General features: G+C 44.0%; 1 protein-coding gene across 1 annotated transcript in view; it reads right to left on the bottom strand.

Moving 5' to 3' along the window:
• Positions 1–280: 280 nt before the first annotated feature.
• MPP1 (MAGUK p55 scaffold protein 1) overlaps positions 281–22,235 on the bottom strand; it is a 54,807-nt gene continuing 32,852 nt past the window's right edge. Inside the window, exons 2-12 of the mRNA XM_066248777.1 lie at positions 17,831–17,974; positions 17,466–17,544; positions 15,158–15,243; positions 12,401–12,469; positions 10,626–10,822; positions 9,072–9,178; positions 8,494–8,574; positions 6,057–6,137; positions 3,533–3,735; positions 2,779–2,853; positions 281–939 (exon numbers count right to left, since the gene is read on the bottom strand). Of these exons, the coding sequence (XP_066104874.1) occupies positions 763–939; positions 2,779–2,853; positions 3,533–3,735; positions 6,057–6,137; positions 8,494–8,574; positions 9,072–9,178; positions 10,626–10,822; positions 12,401–12,469; positions 15,158–15,243; positions 17,466–17,544; positions 17,831–17,974 (1,299 nt within the window). The 3' untranslated portion in view covers positions 281–762. The remainder of the gene's footprint in view (positions 940–2,778; positions 2,854–3,532; positions 3,736–6,056; positions 6,138–8,493; positions 8,575–9,071; positions 9,179–10,625; positions 10,823–12,400; positions 12,470–15,157; positions 15,244–17,465; positions 17,545–17,830; positions 17,975–22,235) is intronic.

The raw sequence follows: 22,235 nt of genomic DNA, 5'->3' as shown, positions 1-22,235 counted from the left end.
ACTGGACAGTCTTACACCCTTTTTCATATGTTACATGTGTACACATAATGTTACATGTGTACACGTAACACGCCGGTCTTAATACACCAGATTGTGCCCTGCCCAGCAGCACATGGACACCCCACCTCCGTGAGGTTGGGTTATTCTAAGATTGCTAAAGGCTTGAGGGAGGCATCTGGTGTTGATGCCATCCTCCAGAAGCTTAAATTAAGCCAGTGACATTTCCCTTCCCAGAGGCTTCCAGTGCAGGTGGAAACCTAGAGTTACAAGGTCATGGGCATTTTTTAACACAGTAACATTTTTATTGCTTTTAAGGGTTTGCTTAGAGCAGACATTCTATTATACAGCTATTCATTCTGGCATTTTATAAAGTTGCAGTTAAAAAATGCTTTCTTCAAGTCATGACAAATGAAATGCCCAGTGTGATTAAAGGTGAAGGAGTGCAGGCTTAGAGGGACAGGGTCCATTGCTTTTCCTTTCCATATGCGCCACCTCTGATAAGCATTTGCATTTGGATAGTGCTTCTGGCCCAATTTCCAGAGATAACGTTTGAAACCCAGATCAATGGGGCCCCACGTATCAGGAATACCAGAGCCCAGCCCTTCACGAGCTTGAACAAGACTGACACCCACTGGCCTATTTGGTTGCATAGAGCTGGAAGCTGACAAAACGAGCTGGAATGACCCCGTTTATCTTAAAGCAAGGGGAATGAAGTTCCAAATACTGGAGAGGGCACAGAGTAGTTCCCCCCATTCTGCAAGCTTAGTAAACCCAGGAGACAGGCACCCACTGTGGAGAGCTGCATGCCTGGTCAAAGGCTTCTTGCAATTTCTTAAGGGTCTCATCAACGCCATTATTGACCAATGAGATGTCAAAGTAGTGAGCATACTGGCTGCGGATGGCCTCTGAATCCTTCTGCAGCTGTTGCAGGGCTTCCGTCTGCAGAGAAGAGAGAAAGCCATCGATGAAGCAGGCTGCAGCGTGCCCAGCCTGAGACTAGGGACAGCTCTTAAGCAGGTGTTGACTGGTGTGACTAGACCCTGAAGAACTAGCTTGCAAATGTTAACAGAGAAGGGCACAGAGATGCAAGAACAGTTCTCAGAGGACCTCTAATTCTCAAACTAATCAGCTCTCTGGAAGACCAACATTTATCTCAGTTCTTGCCTTTGAACATGGACAGTCATTTCAGCAACCACCAGAGCTACAATCCCAGGACAAGATTAAGTGTGATTTATAACCCCAGGCTTCTACCAGGACCGAAAACTAAGTGGCCATGAAAAGACTGATAATTTAACTCCATAGAAGTAAAACTTTCTGTAGCAATCAACATCAAAAGACATGCCAAATTAGAAAAAAAAATTGCAACTGATATCACAAAGGGCTAATTACCCTAATACATAAGAACTCAGAAAAAGGCCAATAAGCCAACAGAACAATAAGCTAAGGACATGAGCAGGTGTTGACAGAAAAAGCAATACAATTGCCCTTAAGAGTCTGATAAGATACTCAACTGCTAATAGTACAAGAGAAAAGAGATTCCATTTTTCCCTCTATTAGATTGGCCAAAACTGAAAGCTTGAAAAACACGATCCTGGCACAGGGAAGCAAGCTCTGTCCCAGGTCATAATCTCTATCTGAATTCCCAATTCAAGTATGCATACTTGGACCTAACAATCCTGTCTGGAATTTTTCCTACAGATATATCTGCACACATGTGAAATGCTGTATGTGCTTCATTGCCATAGTATAGTATTTATAATAGTCTATTTTTGTGTGTGTGTGTGTGTGTGTGTGTGTGTGCGCGCGAGAGGAAGGGAGAGAGATGAGAAGCATCAACTCAGAGTTGCGGCACCTTAGTTGTTCATTGATTGCTTCCTCATATGTGTCTTGACCGGGGGGCTCCAGCCAAGCCAATGACCCCTTACTCATGCCAGTGACCATGGGGTCATGTCTATGATCCCACACTCAAGCCAGTGTCCCTGTGCTAAAATAAAGCCTGATGAGCTCACACTCAAGCTGATGACTCAGGGTTTCAAACCTGGGTCCTCAGGGTTGTCATTCTGATGCTTTATTCATTGTGCCAGCACCTGGTCAAGCTAATATTCCAAGTTTAAAACAATCCATAAAGCCATAAAGAAGGGAACAGTCAAGCAAAATAATTACGCTACATACACACAATGAGAGGCCATGCAGCTACTAAGTAAGACCGAAGAAGGTCTCGACATACTGATATGGAAAGATCTCCACTGTGTTCGGTGAAAAAGCAGGGTGCAGCAAAGTGTACAGTGGGTATGGAGCGAGCAGAAATTGAGGAGTAGGGTGCAGGGGAGGCTTTTTAATAATTACTGGCCTCCTTTCTCTCCCCCACGCTCCCCACAGCCACCCCACACGAAAGGGTGGGTTCAGTCTCCTTCACAGTTCCCCCTGCTTGCTCCAGTTGAACCCATGTGGCACCAGAGTGTCAAGATTTATCTAACTGTCCACTTCTGCCACTGGACCTTGGGCACTCCTGGAACAATGACCATGTCCCCATTACCTAGCATGACTGCTGGCCTAACTAGTGGCTTAATATCTGCTAAGTGAATCAAATGTGCAGATGCCCTTTGGCTTCTTGGCCTCGCAGGAAGGACAGCAGTAGTCAGTAGACTTGTGGGAGATCTGGTCATAAGCTGAAGCTGAGCTCCAGCCAGTACTTTGGCCAATGATCTAGACTGATGTCCCAGCCTGGTCAGGCCTAGAGAGTGAACCCCTACCCACCCTGCATAATCTCCTCCTCACCTGCGTGCCCTGGTCAGTAGGTGCGATAAACACAATGAAAGGTGAAAGTTCTGCTGTCCGAACAATCTTTAGAGTCTAGAAAAGAGGAAGGGGAAGGAAGAAAAGATTAAAAAAAAAATAGCTGTCATGATGCATTCCTTCTAGTAAGCATCTTTGGGCTTCACTGAGCCCAATACTATTTCCATCATTTCTTCTTCCAGATGACCCCACTGAAAGTATATGAAGCATGGACCTGGCCGGTTGGCTCAGCGGTAGAGTGTCGACCCACTGTGTGGAAGTCCTGGGTTTGATTCCCAGTCAGGGCATACAGGAGAGGCACTATCTACTTCTCCTCCCTCCCCCTATCCCTCCCCCTCCCCCCTTCTCTCTCTTTCTCTCTCTCCCCATCCCACAGCCATGGCTCGATTGATTCCAGCATGTCAACTCCAGGCACTGAGGATGGCTCCATGGAGCTTCCACCTCAAGTGGAAGCTCGGTTGCAAGCGGCCCTAGATAGGCAGAGCATTGGCCCCAGACAGGGGTTTCTGGGTGGATCCCGGTCGGGGCTCATGCTGATTCTCCCCTACTCTCACCAAAAAAAAAAAAAAAAAAAAAAAAATATATATATATATATATATATCTATATATATATATATATATATATATAGATATATATAGATATATATGAAGCAAATCTGAACTCCCAAAAGATTCCCGTGAGCTTTGCTCTCCGCACCTCCTCCCCATCCACTCCTGCCTTTCTATGTCTACCTACCTGGGGCTCGATGTCAAGGATGGCAATCTTGTCCTGCTTATGAATCTGGTGCACTGTATGAAACTTGGTGCCAAACATGTTGCCCTGGTAGCTGCCAAACTCCAAGAACTCATTGTCAGAGATGCTCTTCGTCATCTCCTCCGTGGAGATGAAGTGGTACTCCTTTCCATCTTCCTCACTCTTCTTGGGCAGCCGTGTTGTATCTGTGCACAAGAACCCAAAGCCCTGACCAACTCGGGGACCTCGCCATGGACCACGGCATCTGTACTGAAGCTCTCGCTGCCTTTGGTGCAGGGAGCTTAATAGAGGGTTTCTGCCCACAGGATCCTTAAGGTCTGACAATAGATTATGCAAATCAGGAAACCCTCCGTTTACCCAGAACACATTCAACCTTCAAGAGGCAAAGCCCAACATAAAAATTCCTATCATCATTTTCCCTAACATGAAGTTGTATCTCAAACCACCAACTCCAAGAATACTGAAACTCAAAAATGGAGAAATGATAGCTACAGATATTTTAAAAACAGATCTCTAGGTTATGGTCAGGATTTCTTGCAAGTATATTTAAAGCTTTCTTTTCTAACTTGAAGAGTACTTTGGTTTCATTTAGTTTCATATTGTTAAGTGTCGGAATGTTCTTAAGTCACAACACTTACTATTACTCATATAAATTGTCCTCTAAGTAAAGACACTCCAGATATTGTAGCATGAAACATACTTCTCCTGCTTTCCATCTTGATTATCATCTTCAGTTCATAAGCACACATGCATTTCTGTCATGTTTTACTTTTTTAAGAGAGAGGGCGAGAGGGATGAACAGGGACAGACAGACAGGAAGGGAGAGATGAGAAGCATCAACTCATAGTTGCAGCACCTTAGTTGTTCATTGATTGCTTTCTCTTATGTGCCTTGACTGGGGGGCTCCAGCCAAGCCAGTGATCCCTTGCTCAAGCCAGTGACCTTTGGCCTCAAGCTGGCAACTTCCAGGTTTTGAACCTGGGACCTCAGCGCTCCAAGCTGATGCCTCTATCCACTGCACCACTGCCCAGTCAGGCTCTTTTCCATTTTACAACAACTCTTCTTTGATCTGAAGTTATTTTAACCTATCATTGTCTTTCTCTAACTCCCTTCTCATCCAAACTTAGTAAATGATGAGCCTATATTGGTTATTTCTATTTCCAGACTTTCCCACTTATTCCTCAACCCAGGGCCATTTGCTTTCTGCCCCCAGTGTGTCACAATGTCCCTAAAGGCAACACGGGGAAGCAAGGAATAAAAAGTACTAATATCAGGGTAAGAGTCTGGTTTTCTACTTTGATAAGCAGAATCCCTTTCTGGGAATATACACAACCATACTATGCAGGTTCACTTCTGGGAATGGAAAGTGTTTAATTCCCCACCTGACCGCTGGCCGGACTCTTCCCCTAGCCGGTGGTGCCGCAGAGACTGTGCCTCTCCTGAGCACTGCTTTGATTCAGAAGACACTTCATGAAAATTAGAGGTAGTCCAAACATCAGACAAAAGTGGGGTAAGGAAATTACAGTATAGCCACTCAGTGGACTAGAAGGAAGTTCTCAGAGTGACTAAGGCACATGAGTATATGTTTATAATGTTAACAAAGAGGAAAAGTATGTAAGTTTTAGTAATATATTACTTGCTTCAGTTTTTTTTAATATTTAAATTTTTTAAATTTATTCATTTTGAGAGAGAGATAGGAAGAGAGAGAGAGAGAGAAAAGAAGGGAGGAGCAAGATGTATCCATTTCCACATGTGCCTTGACCAGGCAAGCCCAGGGTTTTGAACCGGCGACCTCAGCGTTCCAGGTCGATGCTTTATCCACTGTGCCACCACAGGTCAGGCTTACTCACTTCATTTTTAAAAGCAGGATAAAAATGTTTACTACCACTTCTGTTAAGTACATGAACAGCACAGAAGAGAACAAAACACTGACGTTGTTAGTTGGAGCGATTATGGGTACAAATTTGTATCTTTTCTAAATTGTGTTTTGTTTAAAAAATCCAACATTTAAAATGAAATAAATCACCAAAAAGCCCTGGCCGGTTGGCTCAGCGGTAGAGCGTCGGTCTGGCACGCGGGGGACCTGGGTTCGATTCCCGGCCAGGGCACATAGGAGAAGCGCCCATTTGCTTCTCCACCCTCCCCCCTCCTTCCTCTCTGTCTCTCTCTTCCCCTCCCGCAGCCAAGGCTCCATTGGAGCAAAGATGGCCGGGGCGCTGGGGATGGCTCCTTGGCCTCTGCCCCAGGCGCTAGAGTGGCTCTGGTCTCGGCAGAGCGACGCCTCGGAGGGGCAGAGCATCACCCCCTGGTGGGCAGAGCTTCGCCCCTGGTGGGCGTGCCGGGTGGATCCCAGTCAGGCGCATGCGGGAGTCTGTCTGACTGTCTCTCCCCATTTCCAGCTTCAGAAAAAATACAAAAAAAAAATCACCAAAAAAAGGACCACAACCATATCTCAGATGGAGAGCAGTGCTCTCACTTGCCCTAAGAGACACCCAGAGCTACTTACATGGGGCAGGGTACTCAAACTTCTCCGGGTCCTGGCTGAGCAGGGCATTCTTAATGTGGCTGCGACCCACCCCACTGGCTCCTGCAGAGGGAGAGAAGAAAGAATCCAGGTTGCTGTGATTTTAATGAAGGCTTCCATTTCTTTCACCAGAGAAAGGAAGAATAGGAGGAGGAGGATGTGGGTTTTCATCTCTCAGAGCCTGAAATCGCCAACAGGAGAAAGTGAGCTGGCACAGCTTTTGGGCTGGGGTCAGGTGCAAGCATTCCTGTAAGCACAGAGGGACTTGCAGCTTCAGGCCCTTATGCCCCAGTTGGGAAAAGAGGGTTTTCTAAGGGCTAAGGGTTAGGACTCAGAACATAACTTACTTCCAGTGGTGGGATTCAGCTGGTTCGCACCGGTTCGGTAGAACTGGTACCTAATGTTTTGTTGAGTTTGGAGAACCGGTTGTTAAAATGGCACTTGTAATCAGGGTTCTCTCTAAGGTGGGCGCCTGGGCAGCTGCTCGGTGTGGAAATCACAAATTTACATTCCTTACAACGTTCATCTGCACAACAGCGTATTCTAAGTGCCCATAGTAATGTTCATTCTATCCATAGGTGAAAAAAAAATTGACGGAACTATGCTTGTAATATTTATTTATTCACTTCATAAAACTCATTATACCTTTGCCTGACCAGGCGGTGGCGCAGTGGATAGAGCGTCAGTCTGGGATGAGGAGGATCCAGGTTCGAGACCCCGAGGTTGCCAGGTTGAGCGCGGGCTCATCTGGTTTGAGCAAAGCTCACCAGCTTGGACCCAAAGTTGCTGGCTCGAGCAAGGGGTTACTCGGTCTGTTGTAGCCCCCGGTCAAGGCACATATGAGAAATCAATCAATGAACAACTAAGGTACCGCAACGCAGAATTGATGCTTCTCATTTCTCTCCCTTCCTGTCTACTTGTCCTTATCTGTCCCTCTCTCGGTCTCTCTCTGTCACAAACAAAAAACAAACAAAAAAACTCATTATACCTTTGATGAAAAACTACATTTTAATTCCCTTGCATTTCTTCAGTAAACGAACATAATGTAAAGAGAAAACGTGCCAGATAACCAGGGGGTGACAACTTGTATTGTTTTATGTCAGGTATTATTTAATATTTTTTCATTGATATTTTAAAACTCTTTCTTATAATCTAGTTTTCTGTACCTCTTATTGTTCCTATTTAAGTATTTAATGCATGAAATAATAAACTACCTTTCAGTATATCATTTTTTTATACTTAAAACGGTCATTGGGGCAGAGAACCAGTTGTTAAATTATTGGAATCCCACCACTGGTTACTTCCACAGAGGAGCCAGCTAACACATGGGGTTTTCTATTTTCTAAGGATATTTTCTTTAATGAGCTCTCCAAAATGAATAGTGCTGAATTTAAGCTTGTGTTTTCAGTGGCAATTTCACTGGAACCCTAATACAGATCTTCTAACTTACTAATGTTTTCATTCTAAAGGCAGGGGGGTGAGCCAGCCGCCACAGTCAGGCCTGCACACCTGGGTGGCAAGGAATCACTTCATTTCAAGGCCAGGGCTCATGTGGGTGACTAAAGATCTCAGATATGTTGCTAACAAAGCACTCTTAACACTTGTCCTTTTTTATTTTTTTAGAGAGGATGAGAGAGAGAGAGAGAGAGAGGAAGAGGGAAGAGGGGGAGAGTGGGAACAGAAAGGGCGACAGAGAGAATGAGAGAGAGAGAGAGAGAGAGGAGAGAGAGACACATATCTGTTCCTGTATGTGTCCTGACCAGGAATCAAACCTGCAACCTCTGCATATCAGGATGATGCTCTAACCAACCAAATCATCCAGCCAGGGCTAACATATGTACTTAACAAAACAAAACAAAAACCAGGCCTGACCTGTGGTGGCGCAGTGGATAAAGCGTCGGCCTGGAAATGCTGAGGTCGCCGGTTCAAAACCCCATATGGTCAAGGCACATGTGGGAGTTGATGCTTCCAGCTCCTCCCCCCTTCTCTCTCTCTCTCTCTCTCTCTCTCTCTCTGTCTGTCTCTCCCTCTCCTCTCTAAAATGAATAAATAAAAAAAATAATAATAATAAAACAAAAACCACACATAGGCCTCATAGGACTGGAGCACCCCTACAGCCAGCCAGATGAACAAAGGGGAAAACCCAGTTTAGGACTGGCCGGCACCAAACCTAAAAGAATTAGTTGCTGAAAAACTTGTAAGGTTTAGTTGCACTTGTAAGATGAACCTAAATGATGTAAGAACTCAGAACATTTTTTTTTTATTTGTTCTATAAGGAGAACCCAAGAGACCTTACTTCTTTTTTTCCTGCCTTTTTTTCTGGTTGTTTTGGAAGAATGGTTACACACTACAGGCAGGAAAATAAAGACAGAAATGCACTCTAACTAGCCAAGCAACGTGGGGAGCAGTGAGAAGATACCGATCAGCACCAGGGTCTTCCTTTTGAATGCAGGGAGCAGAACAACTTCCTCGTAGGAAACAACATCCAGTTGGTCAAAAACTAGAGACAAAGAGAACCAAGCAAGATTCATTTTAGAACTGAGGGGAAAACATGCCAGGTGATTTCAGTTTCTGCGATTCTCTCCTTCTCCTGTCTTTATCCACAGTGGGACGGAGGCATTTAATAAGTGCTTGACAGCCCATTTATAATTTTAGTATATTTCCAACCATGGTAGGTAAAAAAAAATAAAGCCAGAATCAGTTCTCAGGACAACATGCTATTCTCTGGGCTTATTCAGACCTTCCAGCTGGTCATACTGAGAGTAATGACAGGGGGTGAGGATGATGAGTAGGTGTGAATAGACCACTAGCCTTTCTTTATGTATACACTGGCATTGTCTCACTGACTGAAGCAAGCTCGGGAAGATGAGTGTAATAAAAGAAAACTAGAAACAATGGCATGCTTTTTGCATAACCTATGTTCCCCTGAGCACCACACCATCTCCCCTTTGCCAGGAGCCCGCAGAGAGGTGGCCCTGTCAGCTTAAGGAAGCTTACTTGAGCTGTGCTTGGCCAGGTACTTGTCTTTGTACTTCTTCTTCTTCCCGAAAGGACTGCAGCTCGGGGCCTCGCTTGGAGCAGACTGAGCCACACTTGCCACTCGCCTAGTAGGAAAAGACAGCCAAGGAGGTCAGCAGACTCTCAATGTAAAAGCCTCAGGGTCATTTGCTTGTGCTGTGAAAGCTCAGTGATTCCTTCTACACAAAACCTCCAGACTGATACACCTCCTTCCCTTTGTACTTGCCAAAAAACTTCATGTTGTCCTGGACCCCTCTCCCTCTCTCTCTCATGTTCTCTGCCAGCCACTCATTCTCTGCGTGTCTCTAACACTGCCCCCTTCACTCTCATCCTCTCTCTCAGCTCCTCACTTTGTGTGTCTCTCTCTGAGACGCCCCCCCAGGCTCTCAGCCTTTCTTTTAGTGACTGTGTCCTTCTCCCTCCCTTTACTCCCCATCTCTCTCTCTCCTCTCTTATAACCTACGCTCTCTCATCTTCAAGCTCTCATCTCACTGCTGTTTCTAAGCCTCTCTGTGTGTCTCTGCCAGCACCCCCTCAACCTCCCTGTAGTTCTCTCTCTATCCCTCCTTCTCCCTCATTCCTCAGCCTTTCTCATGTTTAGAAGGCTCTGGGTCTGTGGTGAATAGGGTTTAGACTAGTATGCTGGAAGTGAGGCAAGACTCATGTGAACCAATGTGTTCACTGTTTCCTTGGTACTGCATTTGGATTCGGGCTGCCCAGAGCCGAGGGGTCTGCAGAGAGAGAGGTGGAAAGAGCCCAGCTGGAACGGCCAGGCTGTACTGATGGGAGGATGTGCTGTGGCTTCGCTTTATCCCGGACACACTTCCATTGCCAGGTATTTGAGTACCCATATAACAACTTTCCAGAGAGGTGAGGGATGTGGGTGAACCCCGGGCAGCCATCCCTGCGTTAGTCTGGATGGCAGCTGACAGAGGGCCGTAGGATTGGCACCTGCCTCTGTCACTTCATTTATGATAAAGGTGGCACTGCGGTGCAGTGGGAAAAGCGTGTTTCTTGTAATAACTAGTACTGGATCAACCAGGTAAGAATATAGGATAAATGTTGATTCTCACCTCATTTTCTATGGGGAATTTGCATAAAGGACACATATTTAAAATGACTTTATGCAGGATCCAGAAGACATCTTCTAGAAAGGCTGAGTAAGGGTTGAGGAGTAAGTGGGGAAATCTGAAAGTAGACATAACCAACACAGGCGGGGAGGCAGGAGACCAAGGAGGGCTCCAGCCCCAGTGCTTCCACTTCCTTTGAAACCACAGGAAAGCATTTGGGAAGCAGGCCCACAGACAAACAGAGAGCTACTCAGGCTCCTTCTCCTGTAAAGGCCTGCCAGTTAAGCTTGTCAACTCATGTTGCCCCTAGCCCTTACCCATAATGCCAGGGAAGCTAGGAGGTTGGCTTGGTTGAGCAACAGAACCTACACCCAAGATGACAGATTTCTGAAGCTAAACCATTATTGGTGGCAGGCATGGGTCCATTCCATCTGCAAATTCCATGTGTATAAAAGTGGCTCACCATTCCTGCAGCTCAGGAGAGGGGATCAATCCTGCTGACTCGGCGGAGGAACCTTCCACCCGCCCTTGCCACCAGTTACTGTCATCCTTGTTGATGATCTGGATAATGTCCCCAGTAACAAACTTCAGTCCCGCCTCCTTGCAAGGAATCAGATTGTCCTTTTTGGGATCATAGTCAAACTGCGCTCTCATGAACATCTGAAAAAGAAAGCAAGAGGAACTGCGGTGGCCGTTTCGAGAGAGACACCAGCATCAGCACTTATAAATAGGAAGTTCTGCTGTAAGTAAGTAGGGTTAGGACTGAACGAACAACAGAGGCAAGAATGGAGGGGGAGCTGAAGTGACTGGAACTGGTTACTGTTGTGTCTAAGGAGGGGTCGGACCTGAGCCCTCCAACAAGAAGGTATGAAATATCTGTCTGGGTCAACATGTGCCCACTTTGACCCACAATCTACTTCTATGCAAAAGTTATCTGTTACAATGTATGAATAAGCATGTTCACAACAGAACTATTTTAAAGAATAAACTGCTGGAAACAACCTAATTCCAAGAAGGGGAAGTTTAGTTAAATGACGGTCATCTACTGAATATATATGCCCATGCACCTACAAAGTCAATTTGTAGAATGATGTTCTTGCAAAATGCTGCTTATGTAACATTAAATGAGAATATCACTCAACAAAAACAATGCCTAGTGCACTTGACATTTAAATTTTTTTTTATTTATTCATGAAATTAAGAACCCCTAGCAAGCCTGACCATGCGGTGGCACAGTGGATAGAGCATCGGACTGGGATGCAGAGGACCCAGGTTCGAGACTCCGAGGTCGCCAGCTTGAGCGCGGGCTCATCTGGTTTGAGCAAAGCTCACCAGCTTGGACTCAAGGTCACTGGCTAGAGCAAGGGGTCACTTGGTCTGCTGAAGGCCCGCGGTCAAGGCACATATGAGAAAGCAATCAGTGAACACCTAAGGTGTTGCAACAAAAAACTAATGATTGATGCTTTCATCTCTCTCCATTCCTGTCTGTCTGTCCCTATCTATCCCTCTCTCTGACTCTCTCTCTGTCTCTGTAAAAAAACAACCACAACACAAAACAAACAAACAAACAAACAAACCTAGCAAGGTCAATTAAGAAAATAGAGAAGATACAATTTCCCAGTAGAGATCAGTTGACATCACAGAGATGTTTAAAAGGTAAGATTTTCTGAACAATTTCACACAGATACATTTGACAAATAGCTTGAAAAACACAATTTACCAAAAGTGACACAATAAGAAATTGAAAATTTGAACACTAATATATTTATTAAAGACCCTGAACCTGTTATTACAGTAATCTGCAATAGGGACTTCAGAGATTTTGTGCTTTTTTAAAACTGAAACTCCTTCCATGTTCGTATGTCAAGGCCCTGTCCAAGCTATTTCTCTCTTCGATGGTAAGATTGGATATTTTTTCACGTTTAATGCCATTTATATTTTTCCTCCTGTGAATGATCTTTTCATCCACTTTGCCCATTTCCCCTCTTGGAGTTGTAGAATAGGCAGATTACCTCTTTTTTTCACATTCATTACAAATAGGGGCAGCAAAGAACCAGTCCTGCCAATGGTCAGAAAGAAGGCCTATTTGTAATGAAAATGGATGTTTGTTTAGTTCAGAGAGCACCAGGCAGCTACATTTGTAAGATATACAGAATTCAAATCACATCACTTCAATGAAAGCTCAACACTGGGCCGGAATTCCATCATCATCACAACAGAGAAAATGCTGTTACCTACCTGTAGTGCAGGAAGACGATTTTGCTGATTGGGAATTACTTTTAATGAGATTATTCCTTTGGTTTCTTTCTATTAAAAAATAAAGGAGACATAAAAATTTAAGGATAACTAACTTGGATGATTTGTGGTTTCATAAACTCATTCCCCGCCCCCCAAGTCCCATGTTTAATTTCCCAATGGCCATTTTTACTGTGCACTTTGAAATTTTGTAGCACAATTCCTCCTTTAGTGTAAATGTCATGTGCCCCATAAACCAGCATAACAACATGAAGACATACAAGGGATAACGAAGAAAAAGCTAATGATTTCTCCTCCTCCTCACACTCGACCACAGAAGTTCCCATAAGTACCTAAACTGAATCCTGGCACACATATATCAATGACTTTCTCCACACCAAGAAGAACATTTACAAATATTTACACACACACATATATTCATATGTATGTATTTAAAAAAAATGGAATTATACTATGCACATTGCTCTGTAACTTACTGTACTTGATGGACATGCTTCCAGGTCCATGCAGGAAGACCTCATATTCTTTTCAATTACTATGCAGCATTCCACGCCATGTATGTATGATACTTTATTCGGCCATCCTCCCCATTTTGGACATTTTGACTGGTGCCAACTTTTCTTTTTTCACTACCATCTGCTGCAATAGACATTCTTGAACATATGTCCCTTTATATTTGCATTTTGATTTCTATAGTATAGAATACCATCGTGGAAATGCAGAATCAAAGGATAAGAACATTTTAATAGCTATCTTCAAATTACTTTTCCATAACATAGTAATTCCACTCTCTTGTTCCTGATATTAGAGGAAAAGCTTCCAGCTTTTCAGCATTGAGTATAATATTAAGCTGCGGGTTTGTCATATGTGGCCTTTATTATGTTGAGATATGGTCCTTCTACACGTATTGTGTTAAGCATCTTTAATCATAAAAGGATGTTAAATTTTGTCAAAGGCTGTTTCTGCATCTGTTGAGAGGATAATATAATTGTTAACCTTTTTAAAAAAGGTTTTATTTATTGATTTTAGAGGAAAGAGAGAGAGAGAGGTGTCTATGTGTGTCTTTAGGGGAAGCAGGAAGCATCAACTTGTAGTAGGTGCTTCTCATATGTGCCTTGACCGGGCAAGCCCAGGGTTTCGAACCAGCAACCTCAGTATTCCAGGTCAATGCTTTATCCACTGTGACACCACAGGTCAGGCCGGTTTTCACCCTTTATTTTGTTGATGTGCCCCTTTTTTTCTAGTTTCTTAAGGCAGAAGCCGAGGCCACTGACTGAAACCTTTCTTGTTTCTTAATATAGGCATTTTGTGCTCTAAACTTCTACCTCCACGCTGCTTTAAGTGGCATTCTAGAAACTCTAACACACAGTATTTTCATTTTTATTCATTTCAAGATATTTTCTTCTGTAGCCTGCAGGTTATTTTAGAAGTGTTTTGTTTAATTTGCAATATTTAGGGATTTCCAGATATCCTCCTGTTTTTGGTTTCTAATTTAATCTCTTCGTGGGTAGACAACACACTTTGAATGACTTGAATCCTTTAAATCTGTTGAGGCTTGTTTTATGATCTATCCTGGAGAACGTTCCCTGTACACTTGAAAAGAATGTGCATTCTGCTATTGCGGGATTGAGCATTGTGGACATGTCTATTAAGTCAAGTTGGTTTATAGGTGTTGTTTGCCCATTCTGTACCCTCACCAATTTTCTGGCTACTTGTTCTGTCAATAATTAAGAGAGAGCTATTGAAATTTTGAATTATAATCATGGATTTGTATTTTTCTTTGCAGTTCTACCAGTTTTTGCTTCAAGTATTTTGAAGCTCTCTCATTAGGGCCATGGGCATTTAGGACTTGGGTCATTTCAAGAGACAGGGAAAATATGGCCCCTGTTCCATATCTTGGTCAGAAGCAGAAGTCTAAACAAGGAGTTTTGATTAAAACACATCCCAGGTCTATCCTTAAAAAGCCATGTGACCATGGGCAAGTTTCAAGACACTCCAAGGTTCAGTCTCCTCATCTCTGTCCCAAGTGAAAAACCACATTGTGAATGAAATGACACATTTTTTCCTTAGCTGCTTTTCTCTGGTTCATTCTCTGGCAGGTACCCTCCATCTCAGTCCTGAGTGCCTGAGGTGTGGTTCCTGCTGGTGGTAGCCAGTTACACTCAACCACCCCATGGGCTTTTTAATGTTCTGGTTACAGGAACGATCTCTGGTGTGTGTACAGGTGGAGGAAGATGGTAAAGAATCTGGACGGGCAAATAGGATAGCCAGCACAAACACCAAGCACAATGCCTGGTACATAGTAGGTGCTCAAAAACATCACTGAATCTAAACATCACACTTAATTCTTCATTATAATATCCCATTCAGTCTTCATAACAAATCTGTGACACAAGAACAGGCATTACTATCTCCATTGTATAGACAAATTAAGAGAAGTTTTTGCTCAAAATCACAGGGCTAGAAAATGCAGAGCAGGGATTCAGAGCCACCATTAGAGACCAAGGCCTCCTGACACCCAGTCCACTGTTCTTTCTAGACAGATGCTCTGAGTTATTTGCCTTGTTCTTGAAGTTTACTAAATGAGAGCAGAGATTTCCCATTTCTTGCATGGAATAAAGCGTAGGAATGGTAATAGTCTCCTCAATGAGGTACAAATACTTGGGACGGAAAAATGAGGTACACTGACAGCAATGTGGGCCCACACTTCACAAAGACAATGACATAGCAGATACCTACCATTGCCTTCTGCAGCTGATCTACTGAGTGATTCGTCACGTTTGTGCCATTGATTTCTAGGATCTCATCCCCGACGTGAAGGGAGCCTACCATGAAATGAAAAATCAATCCACAAAAGAATAATGTTCAACTTTGTAAAGTATATCATTGTCTAACCACTACGCTGTACACCTGAAACTAGTACAAAATAATATGGTATGTAAACTGTAATTGAGAAACATTTTTTTAAAGAATAAATGTTCAAATAAAAGCTGTTCATTGCCCTGGCTGGTTGGCTCAGTGGTAGAGCGTCAGTCTGGCGTGCAGGAATCCCGGGTTTGATTCCCGGTCAGGGCACACAGGAGAAGCTCCCATCTGCTTCTCCACCCCTCCCCCTCTCCTTCCTCTCTGTCTCTCTCTTCCCCTCCCGCAGCCAAGGCTCCATTGGAGCAAAGTTGGCCCGGGCGCTGAGGATGGCTCTGTGGCCTCTGCCTCAGGCGCTAGAATGGCTCTGGTTGCAACAAAGCAACGCACCAGATGGGCAGAGCATCGCCCCCTGGTGGGCATGCCGGGTGGATCCCGGTTAGGCGCATGCGGGAGTCTGTCTGACTGCCTCCCTGTTTCCAACTTCAGAAAAATACAAAAAAAAAAAAAGCTGTTTGTGTAACTCAAGATACCACAGAAATGAAGCCATGATCTAGCAGGGGTCCCCAAACTTTTCACACAGGAGGCCAGTTCATTGTCCTTCAGTCTGTTGGAGGGCCGCCACATGCAGTGCTCCTCTCACTGACCGCCAGTGAAAGAGGTGCCCCTTCCGGAAGTGCAGCAGGGGCCAGATAAATGGTCTCAGGGGGCCGCATGCGGCCCACAGGCCGTAGTTTGGGGTCGCTAGATGGAGTATATTATACAGTTACAGGTTGTGGAAAATACTCAGGATTTTACACAATTCAACACTGACTAGCTTTTTCTAAATTCCCTGAGGGACGTATTGAAGTCCGCACTTCACAGTTTGAGACCGTCTCATCCTCCCTGACCCCAGTACTTCAACAGCAGAATTAAAGCACCTCGTCCTCAAAGTTCCCCGAACTAGAGGAGCTACAGGTCACAGGAGCTAGTTATAAGATTAACAGCTGCACATACTAAAAAGAGTAACAATGCCAGGCAAACAACGCAGCCCTCCTCATTCACATGCAAGTTCAAAATGTCTTTGTTGTTTAGCTAACCCCCCCAAATGCAACCTAATGTAAAGTTAATCAGTGCTTAGATTCTACATGAAGACTGCTAACCGCCTGGCCTGTGGTGGCGCAGTGGATAAAGCGTCGACCTGGAAATGCTGAGGTCACCGGTTCGAAACCCTGGGCTTGCCTGGTCAAGGTACATATGGGAGTTGATGCTTCCAGCTCCTCCCCCCTTCTCTCTCTCTGTCTCTCTCTCCCTCTCTGTCTCTCTCTCCTCTCTAAAAATGAATAAATAAAGTAAAAAAAAAAAAATTAAAAAAAAAAAAAAAAAAGAAGACTGCTAACCAATGTTTGTGCCGCTTGATACAAAACAAAACAAAACATAAAAGAGTACAGGCTAATGGGGTAGGAGCTAATGTTTAATGTCTATTTTCTCAATTTAACTGTTAGCTCCAGGAGGTACTAATAGTCTGTTTTCTTCACTACTATATTCAAGTTCTAATGCAATGGGTATAGTAACTCTTCAAATACTGACAACTGGAAAAATATTGGTATATATAAATAGGTGTATAAGAAATGCTCCGAGGGAGCGTCGGCCTGGCGTGCGGGGGAACAGGGTTTGATTCCCGGCCAGGGCACATAGGAGAAGCGCCCATTTGCTTCTCCACCCCCACCCCCCTCCTTCCTCTCTGTCTCTCTCTTCCCCGACCGCAGCCAAGGCTCCATTGGAGCAAAGATGGCCCGGGCACTGGGGATGGCTCCTTGGCCTCTGCCCCAGGCGCTAGAGTGGCTCTGGTCACGGCAGAGCGACGCCCCGGAGGGGCAGAGCATCGCCCCCTGGTGGGCAGAGCGTCCCCCCTGGTGGGCGTGCCAGGTGGATCCCGGTCGGGTGCATGCGGGAGTCTGTCTGTCTCTCCCCGTTTCCAGCTTCAGAAAAACAAAACAAAACAAAACAAAACAAGAAATGCTCCGAGGGAGAGAGGGTGGTACTGGGCAATTCATAGAAAGATCTTATCACACAATTATTCTAAAAAGCTAGTTATTAAGCCACACACAAAAAAATCTCTTGGCACACAGTTTTGAAGAATATAAGCTTCATGTCTATCACCACTGAGGTGAACAAAACTTATACTAGGAACCCCACAAAATACCTTGTCTATGAATCATGCCACCATGAAGAATTCTCGCCACTGTACAGGACTGCTTTTCGTTTAGCTTCAGAGTGATCCCCTAAAATAAAGACAACAGTACAGTATGCTTTATTTTAAGCTCTTTCTGAGGTTATCTTGAAGACAATTTAAGGTAATTTCTCAGGAGAAATATTTTTCATGTATACATGGGGTGGTCCTCAACTAGAATGCGCATGAAGCCTGCTTTGAGGTGGAGCCTGAGATGGAAACAGAGACAATATGAGAGCTGGATGCTTCCCTAACTAGGTCTTCTGAGTTTCCGCTTGTGGCCCAGTGACTTATGTGGTTGAGATTAAGCAGTGGGTGAACACAAGACAAAGGATTACCATAGGCTCCTCTGTGACCTTCTCAAACTGTATGAGCCGCACCTTCCGGACCTCCTGTCCCTTAGCCTGGACAGGGCTACCTGGGGTAGCAGACGCATCGGTATAAATGTCCTCCGTCATGGCATTCAACGGGTGTGACATGGCCTGTCAGGTCAAAACAACAAAACAATGTATGAAGTAAACAGAAAAGGCCCATCGCCAGTCTGTAATTGCAATTCTAAAACCCAAAGCTTCTGAAAACCAACAGTTATAAGTTTGGCATCCGATCTCATTTAAATTTATGTGAAGCTGTTTGTAAGCTTTATTTATCCAAATTAATAGACATGTTTATACAGCCTGCTGCAGAAATATTTTACGTGGTGCTGCCCTGGACCCTGCTGGGAAAATTACATAAAATATAATACAATTAGAAAAATTTTTATTTCTAATGCACATTGGACCCCAAGAGCTTCTGGTAAGGGGCAATGTACCTATATGGGGGCACACAGACATGTTCATACTCTATAGCAGTGGTCCCCAACCTTTTTTGGGCCACGGACCAGTTTAATGTCAGAAAATATTTTCACAGACCGGCCTTTAGGGTGGAACGGATAAATGTATCATGTGACTGAGACAAGCGTCAAGAGTGAGTCTTAGACGGAAGTAACAGAGGGAATCTGGTCATTTTTAAAAAATAAAACATCGTTCACACTTAAATATAAATAAAACAGAAATAATGTAAGTTATTTATTCTTTCTCTGCGGACCAGTATCAAATGGCCCACGGACCAGTACTGGTCCGCGGCCCGGGGGTTGGGGACCACTGCTCTATAACAAAGATCCAGGGCAGATTTCATTCATAATGGGAGGAGGCAGAGGGACAACTGTAGTAGGAATGCATCAGTAAAGGAGAGAAGTGAGCATGGATGACAATGCCCTTTCCCATTCCAACAGTGAGTGTCTCTCCAGTGACAGCAGCACTAATGTTCATGAGACCCAGTTGTTCTTTCCCCTCTTTACTTCCTGACACTCTAAGTCACACAGCAGTAAAGATGATCCAAGTTAGCATCAGTCTCTCAAAAATCGCCTCTTAGACTATAAAGAACTTCTATCTGGACTGGAGGATTAGGCACTTAGGACCAGCTCCTGGCACATAATAACAATAATACCTACTAAAACCAAGTGGCTACCTCTAGATGAGATCATTACTACCCCTCTCACCATCTCAAGATGACATTTCCACTGTGACTTCTTCTCCCCAATCTTTTTTTTTTATATAGAGACAGAGAGTCAGACAGAGGGATAGAGAGCGACAGACAGGAATGGAGAGAGATGAGAAGCATCAATCGTCAGTTTTTTGTTGCGGTACCTTAGTTGTTCATTGACTGCTTTCTCATATGTGCCTTGACCGCGGGCCTTCAGCAGACCAAGTGACCCCTTGCTCGAGCCAGCAACCTTGGGTCCAAGCTGGTGAGCTTTGCTCAAACCAGAGAGCCTGTGCTTAAGCTGGAGACCTCGGGGTCTTGAACCTGGGTCCTTGCACATCCCAGTCCGACACTCTATCCACTGTGCCACCGCCTGGTCAGGCCCCAATCTTGATGACAGTAATGTTGGACAACTTACACTCTGAGATCTCTTTATTATAAATCTGAGTAATCTAAGCTACTGTGGCTTTGGCTGAGAATAGATAAAAGACCAGTGTAACAGAACAGAAGCTAAAGAAACAGACCCACACATACACGGTCAGCTAGTTAGATAAAGGTGATGTAGTGGTATAGTGGAGAAAGCATTGTCTTTAATAAATGGTGATGGGTCAATCAGAAAAGCATGGTGGAGATGTCATAAGAGTAATGGTGGTGTGAGAGATAGCCTTGATCTCTCCTTGAAATTTCAACAACTCGAACCTATAAGTCAGCAAGGAACCCCAGCTGGGCTTACAGACATGCCTGAAATGTCCATGCACCCAATTAACTAAAGGTGAGAAGGGTAACAAAAGGGGGTGGAAGAAAATGACTCCCGGTTGGCTCTGCAGAGGGGAGAAGCCCAGAGTGACTCGGTCTCCTTCTGCCGGGAAGAGTGGAAAGATTGAGGGGAACTTGTTGTGATACTGAAGCAAAGCGGCAGAGCATGGGGTCATTGCCAGTGTCTGCCTGCAGCTCATACTCAGACAGGGACACTAAAATACAAAGTATGGCCCCTCAGCCTCCCAGATTCTGCCTCCCTCCCCTAGCGGGTATGGAGAGTGGCAGCAACAAACTACACAGCTGAAGAATAGAGGTGCTCTGTGTCTGGTATCTTTCTCTGTTCAGATGCAGGGAGGAGGGCCTGAAGGCCTGAGATCACCATTGTAAAGACCTCAAAAGTCCCACCCATCATCACAAAGGCAGCACTACTTCCATCATTAAGACAGTAGCTTCTAAGCAGAGTTAAACCTGGGATTTTACAGAGCTAAAACTTGTAATACAGTGCCACCTACTGGAAAAAGTTATAAAAATCTCTCAAAATTTTTTTCTTCTAATTGTCTGTTCTTTAGTTTTTGTCATTGTGGTGGTTCTATTTCTCTTTGATGTTTTTGTTTTTCTGCGCATTTTCTTTTTAATTTAAATTAAATTTTATTTTAAAATTCATTTTTATCTTTGTTTTTGTTTTGCTTAATTTCTTAACAATACCACTCTCAAATGCCCTCAAGGCAGAAAAGAAAGAATACCAGGACTACCCAAGAAAGAGACACAGGTCAGAATAATAAAAATAAAAATCTCCAGAAAGCAATCTCAGTCACATGGAAACCTTGGAGTTAAATGATAGAGAATTCAAAATTGAAGTCCTGAATACTGAATGAGATGCAAGAGAACAATGATAGGCAACCTCCTAATGAGCTCAGAAAACAAAACAAATACCAAGGAGATCGAAACTTTAAAAACAGAGTTGAAGAACTCAATACATGAATTCGAAAATGAGGCATCAAGTTTAGCTAATAAAACTGGCCAGATAGAGGGGAGAATCAGTAACACTGAAGATAAGCAACTAGAGATGATACTGAGGGAAGAGGAGAGAGACTTAAGAATAAAAAAGAGCCTGACCAGGCAAAGGCGCAGTGAATAAAGCGTCGGACTGGGATAAAGAGGGCCTAGGTTAGAGACCCCGAGGTCGCCAACTTGAGCACAGGCCCATCTGGTTTGAGCAAAGCTCACCAGCTTGGACCCAAGGTCACTGGCTCAAGCAAGGGGTTACTCGGTCTGCTGAAGGCCCAAGGTCAAGGCACGTATGAAAATGCAATCAATAAACAAATAAGGTGTCGCAACAAAAAGCTGATGATTGATGCTTCTCATCTGTCTCCATTCCTGTCTGTCTGTCCCTGACTGTCCCTCTCTCTGACTCTCTCTCTCTCTGTCCCTGTAAAATAAATAAATAAATAAATAAATAAATAAATAAATAAATAAAGTGTATTGTTTAAATTTAAAAAAAGAATAAAAAAGAAATGAGAGAGCTCTACAATAATCATCTGACTTCATCAGAAAGAGCAATATAAGAATAATGGGTATTTCAGAAGAAGAAGAGAAGGAGAAGGGAATGGGGAACTTATTTAAACAAATAATTGATGAGAATTTCCCAAGCCTATGGAAACAGTTACATCCTTGAATCCAAGAAGCAAACAGAAAGTCTACTTACCCCAACCCAAATGGGCCATCTCCAAGACACATTGTAATAAAAATGACAAAAATCAATGACAAAGAAAGAATCCTCTACAAGCCAGAAGAGTATGGACCCAAACACTCAAAGTAATTAAAGAGAGGACTTACCAGCCAAGAATACAATATACAGCAAAGTTGTCTTTCAAATATGAAGGAGAAATAAAAACTTTCTCAGACATACAGAAGCTGAGAGGGAATTTATCATCAGAAAACTCTCACTGCAGGAAATACTCAAGGATGTTATTCTACCAGATACAAAGAACAAAACAACACAGAATTACAAGCAAAAGCTTCAACAAAGTTATAATACAAACAAGAATAATCTGTGACAACAAAAACATAACGGGAGAGGATGAAGATCTGCAGTAGCAAAGGAGGATGGAGAACAGAAGCACTCAGAAGACAAAGGACACTTGTATATCTGAGACACTTTCTTTCACTAACCTAACCATAACCACCCATTAAAAAACCAAAACTGAAATAAATAGCTTAGCCCTGGCCTCTTGGCTCAGTGATAGAACTTTGGTCTGGCGTGTGGATGTTCCGGGTTATATTCCCGGTCAGGGCAAACAGGAAACAGGTAAAGTGCCCATCTGCTTCTCCACCCCTCCCCTTTCCCCTCTTCTCTCTCTCTCTCTCTCTCTCTCTCTCTGTGTGTGTCTCTCTCTCTGCAGCCATGGCTCAATTGGAGCAGGTTGGCCCCAGGCGCTGAGTATGCCTCCATGGCCTCTGCCT

The sequence above is a fragment of the Saccopteryx bilineata genome, chromosome X (assembly GCF_036850765.1).
Source record: "Saccopteryx bilineata isolate mSacBil1 chromosome X, mSacBil1_pri_phased_curated, whole genome shotgun sequence".
Classification (NCBI taxonomy): domain Eukaryota; kingdom Metazoa; phylum Chordata; class Mammalia; order Chiroptera; family Emballonuridae; genus Saccopteryx; species Saccopteryx bilineata.
Note: the sequence above shows the minus strand (reverse complement) of the source record. Positions and strands in the feature narration are given on the sequence as shown.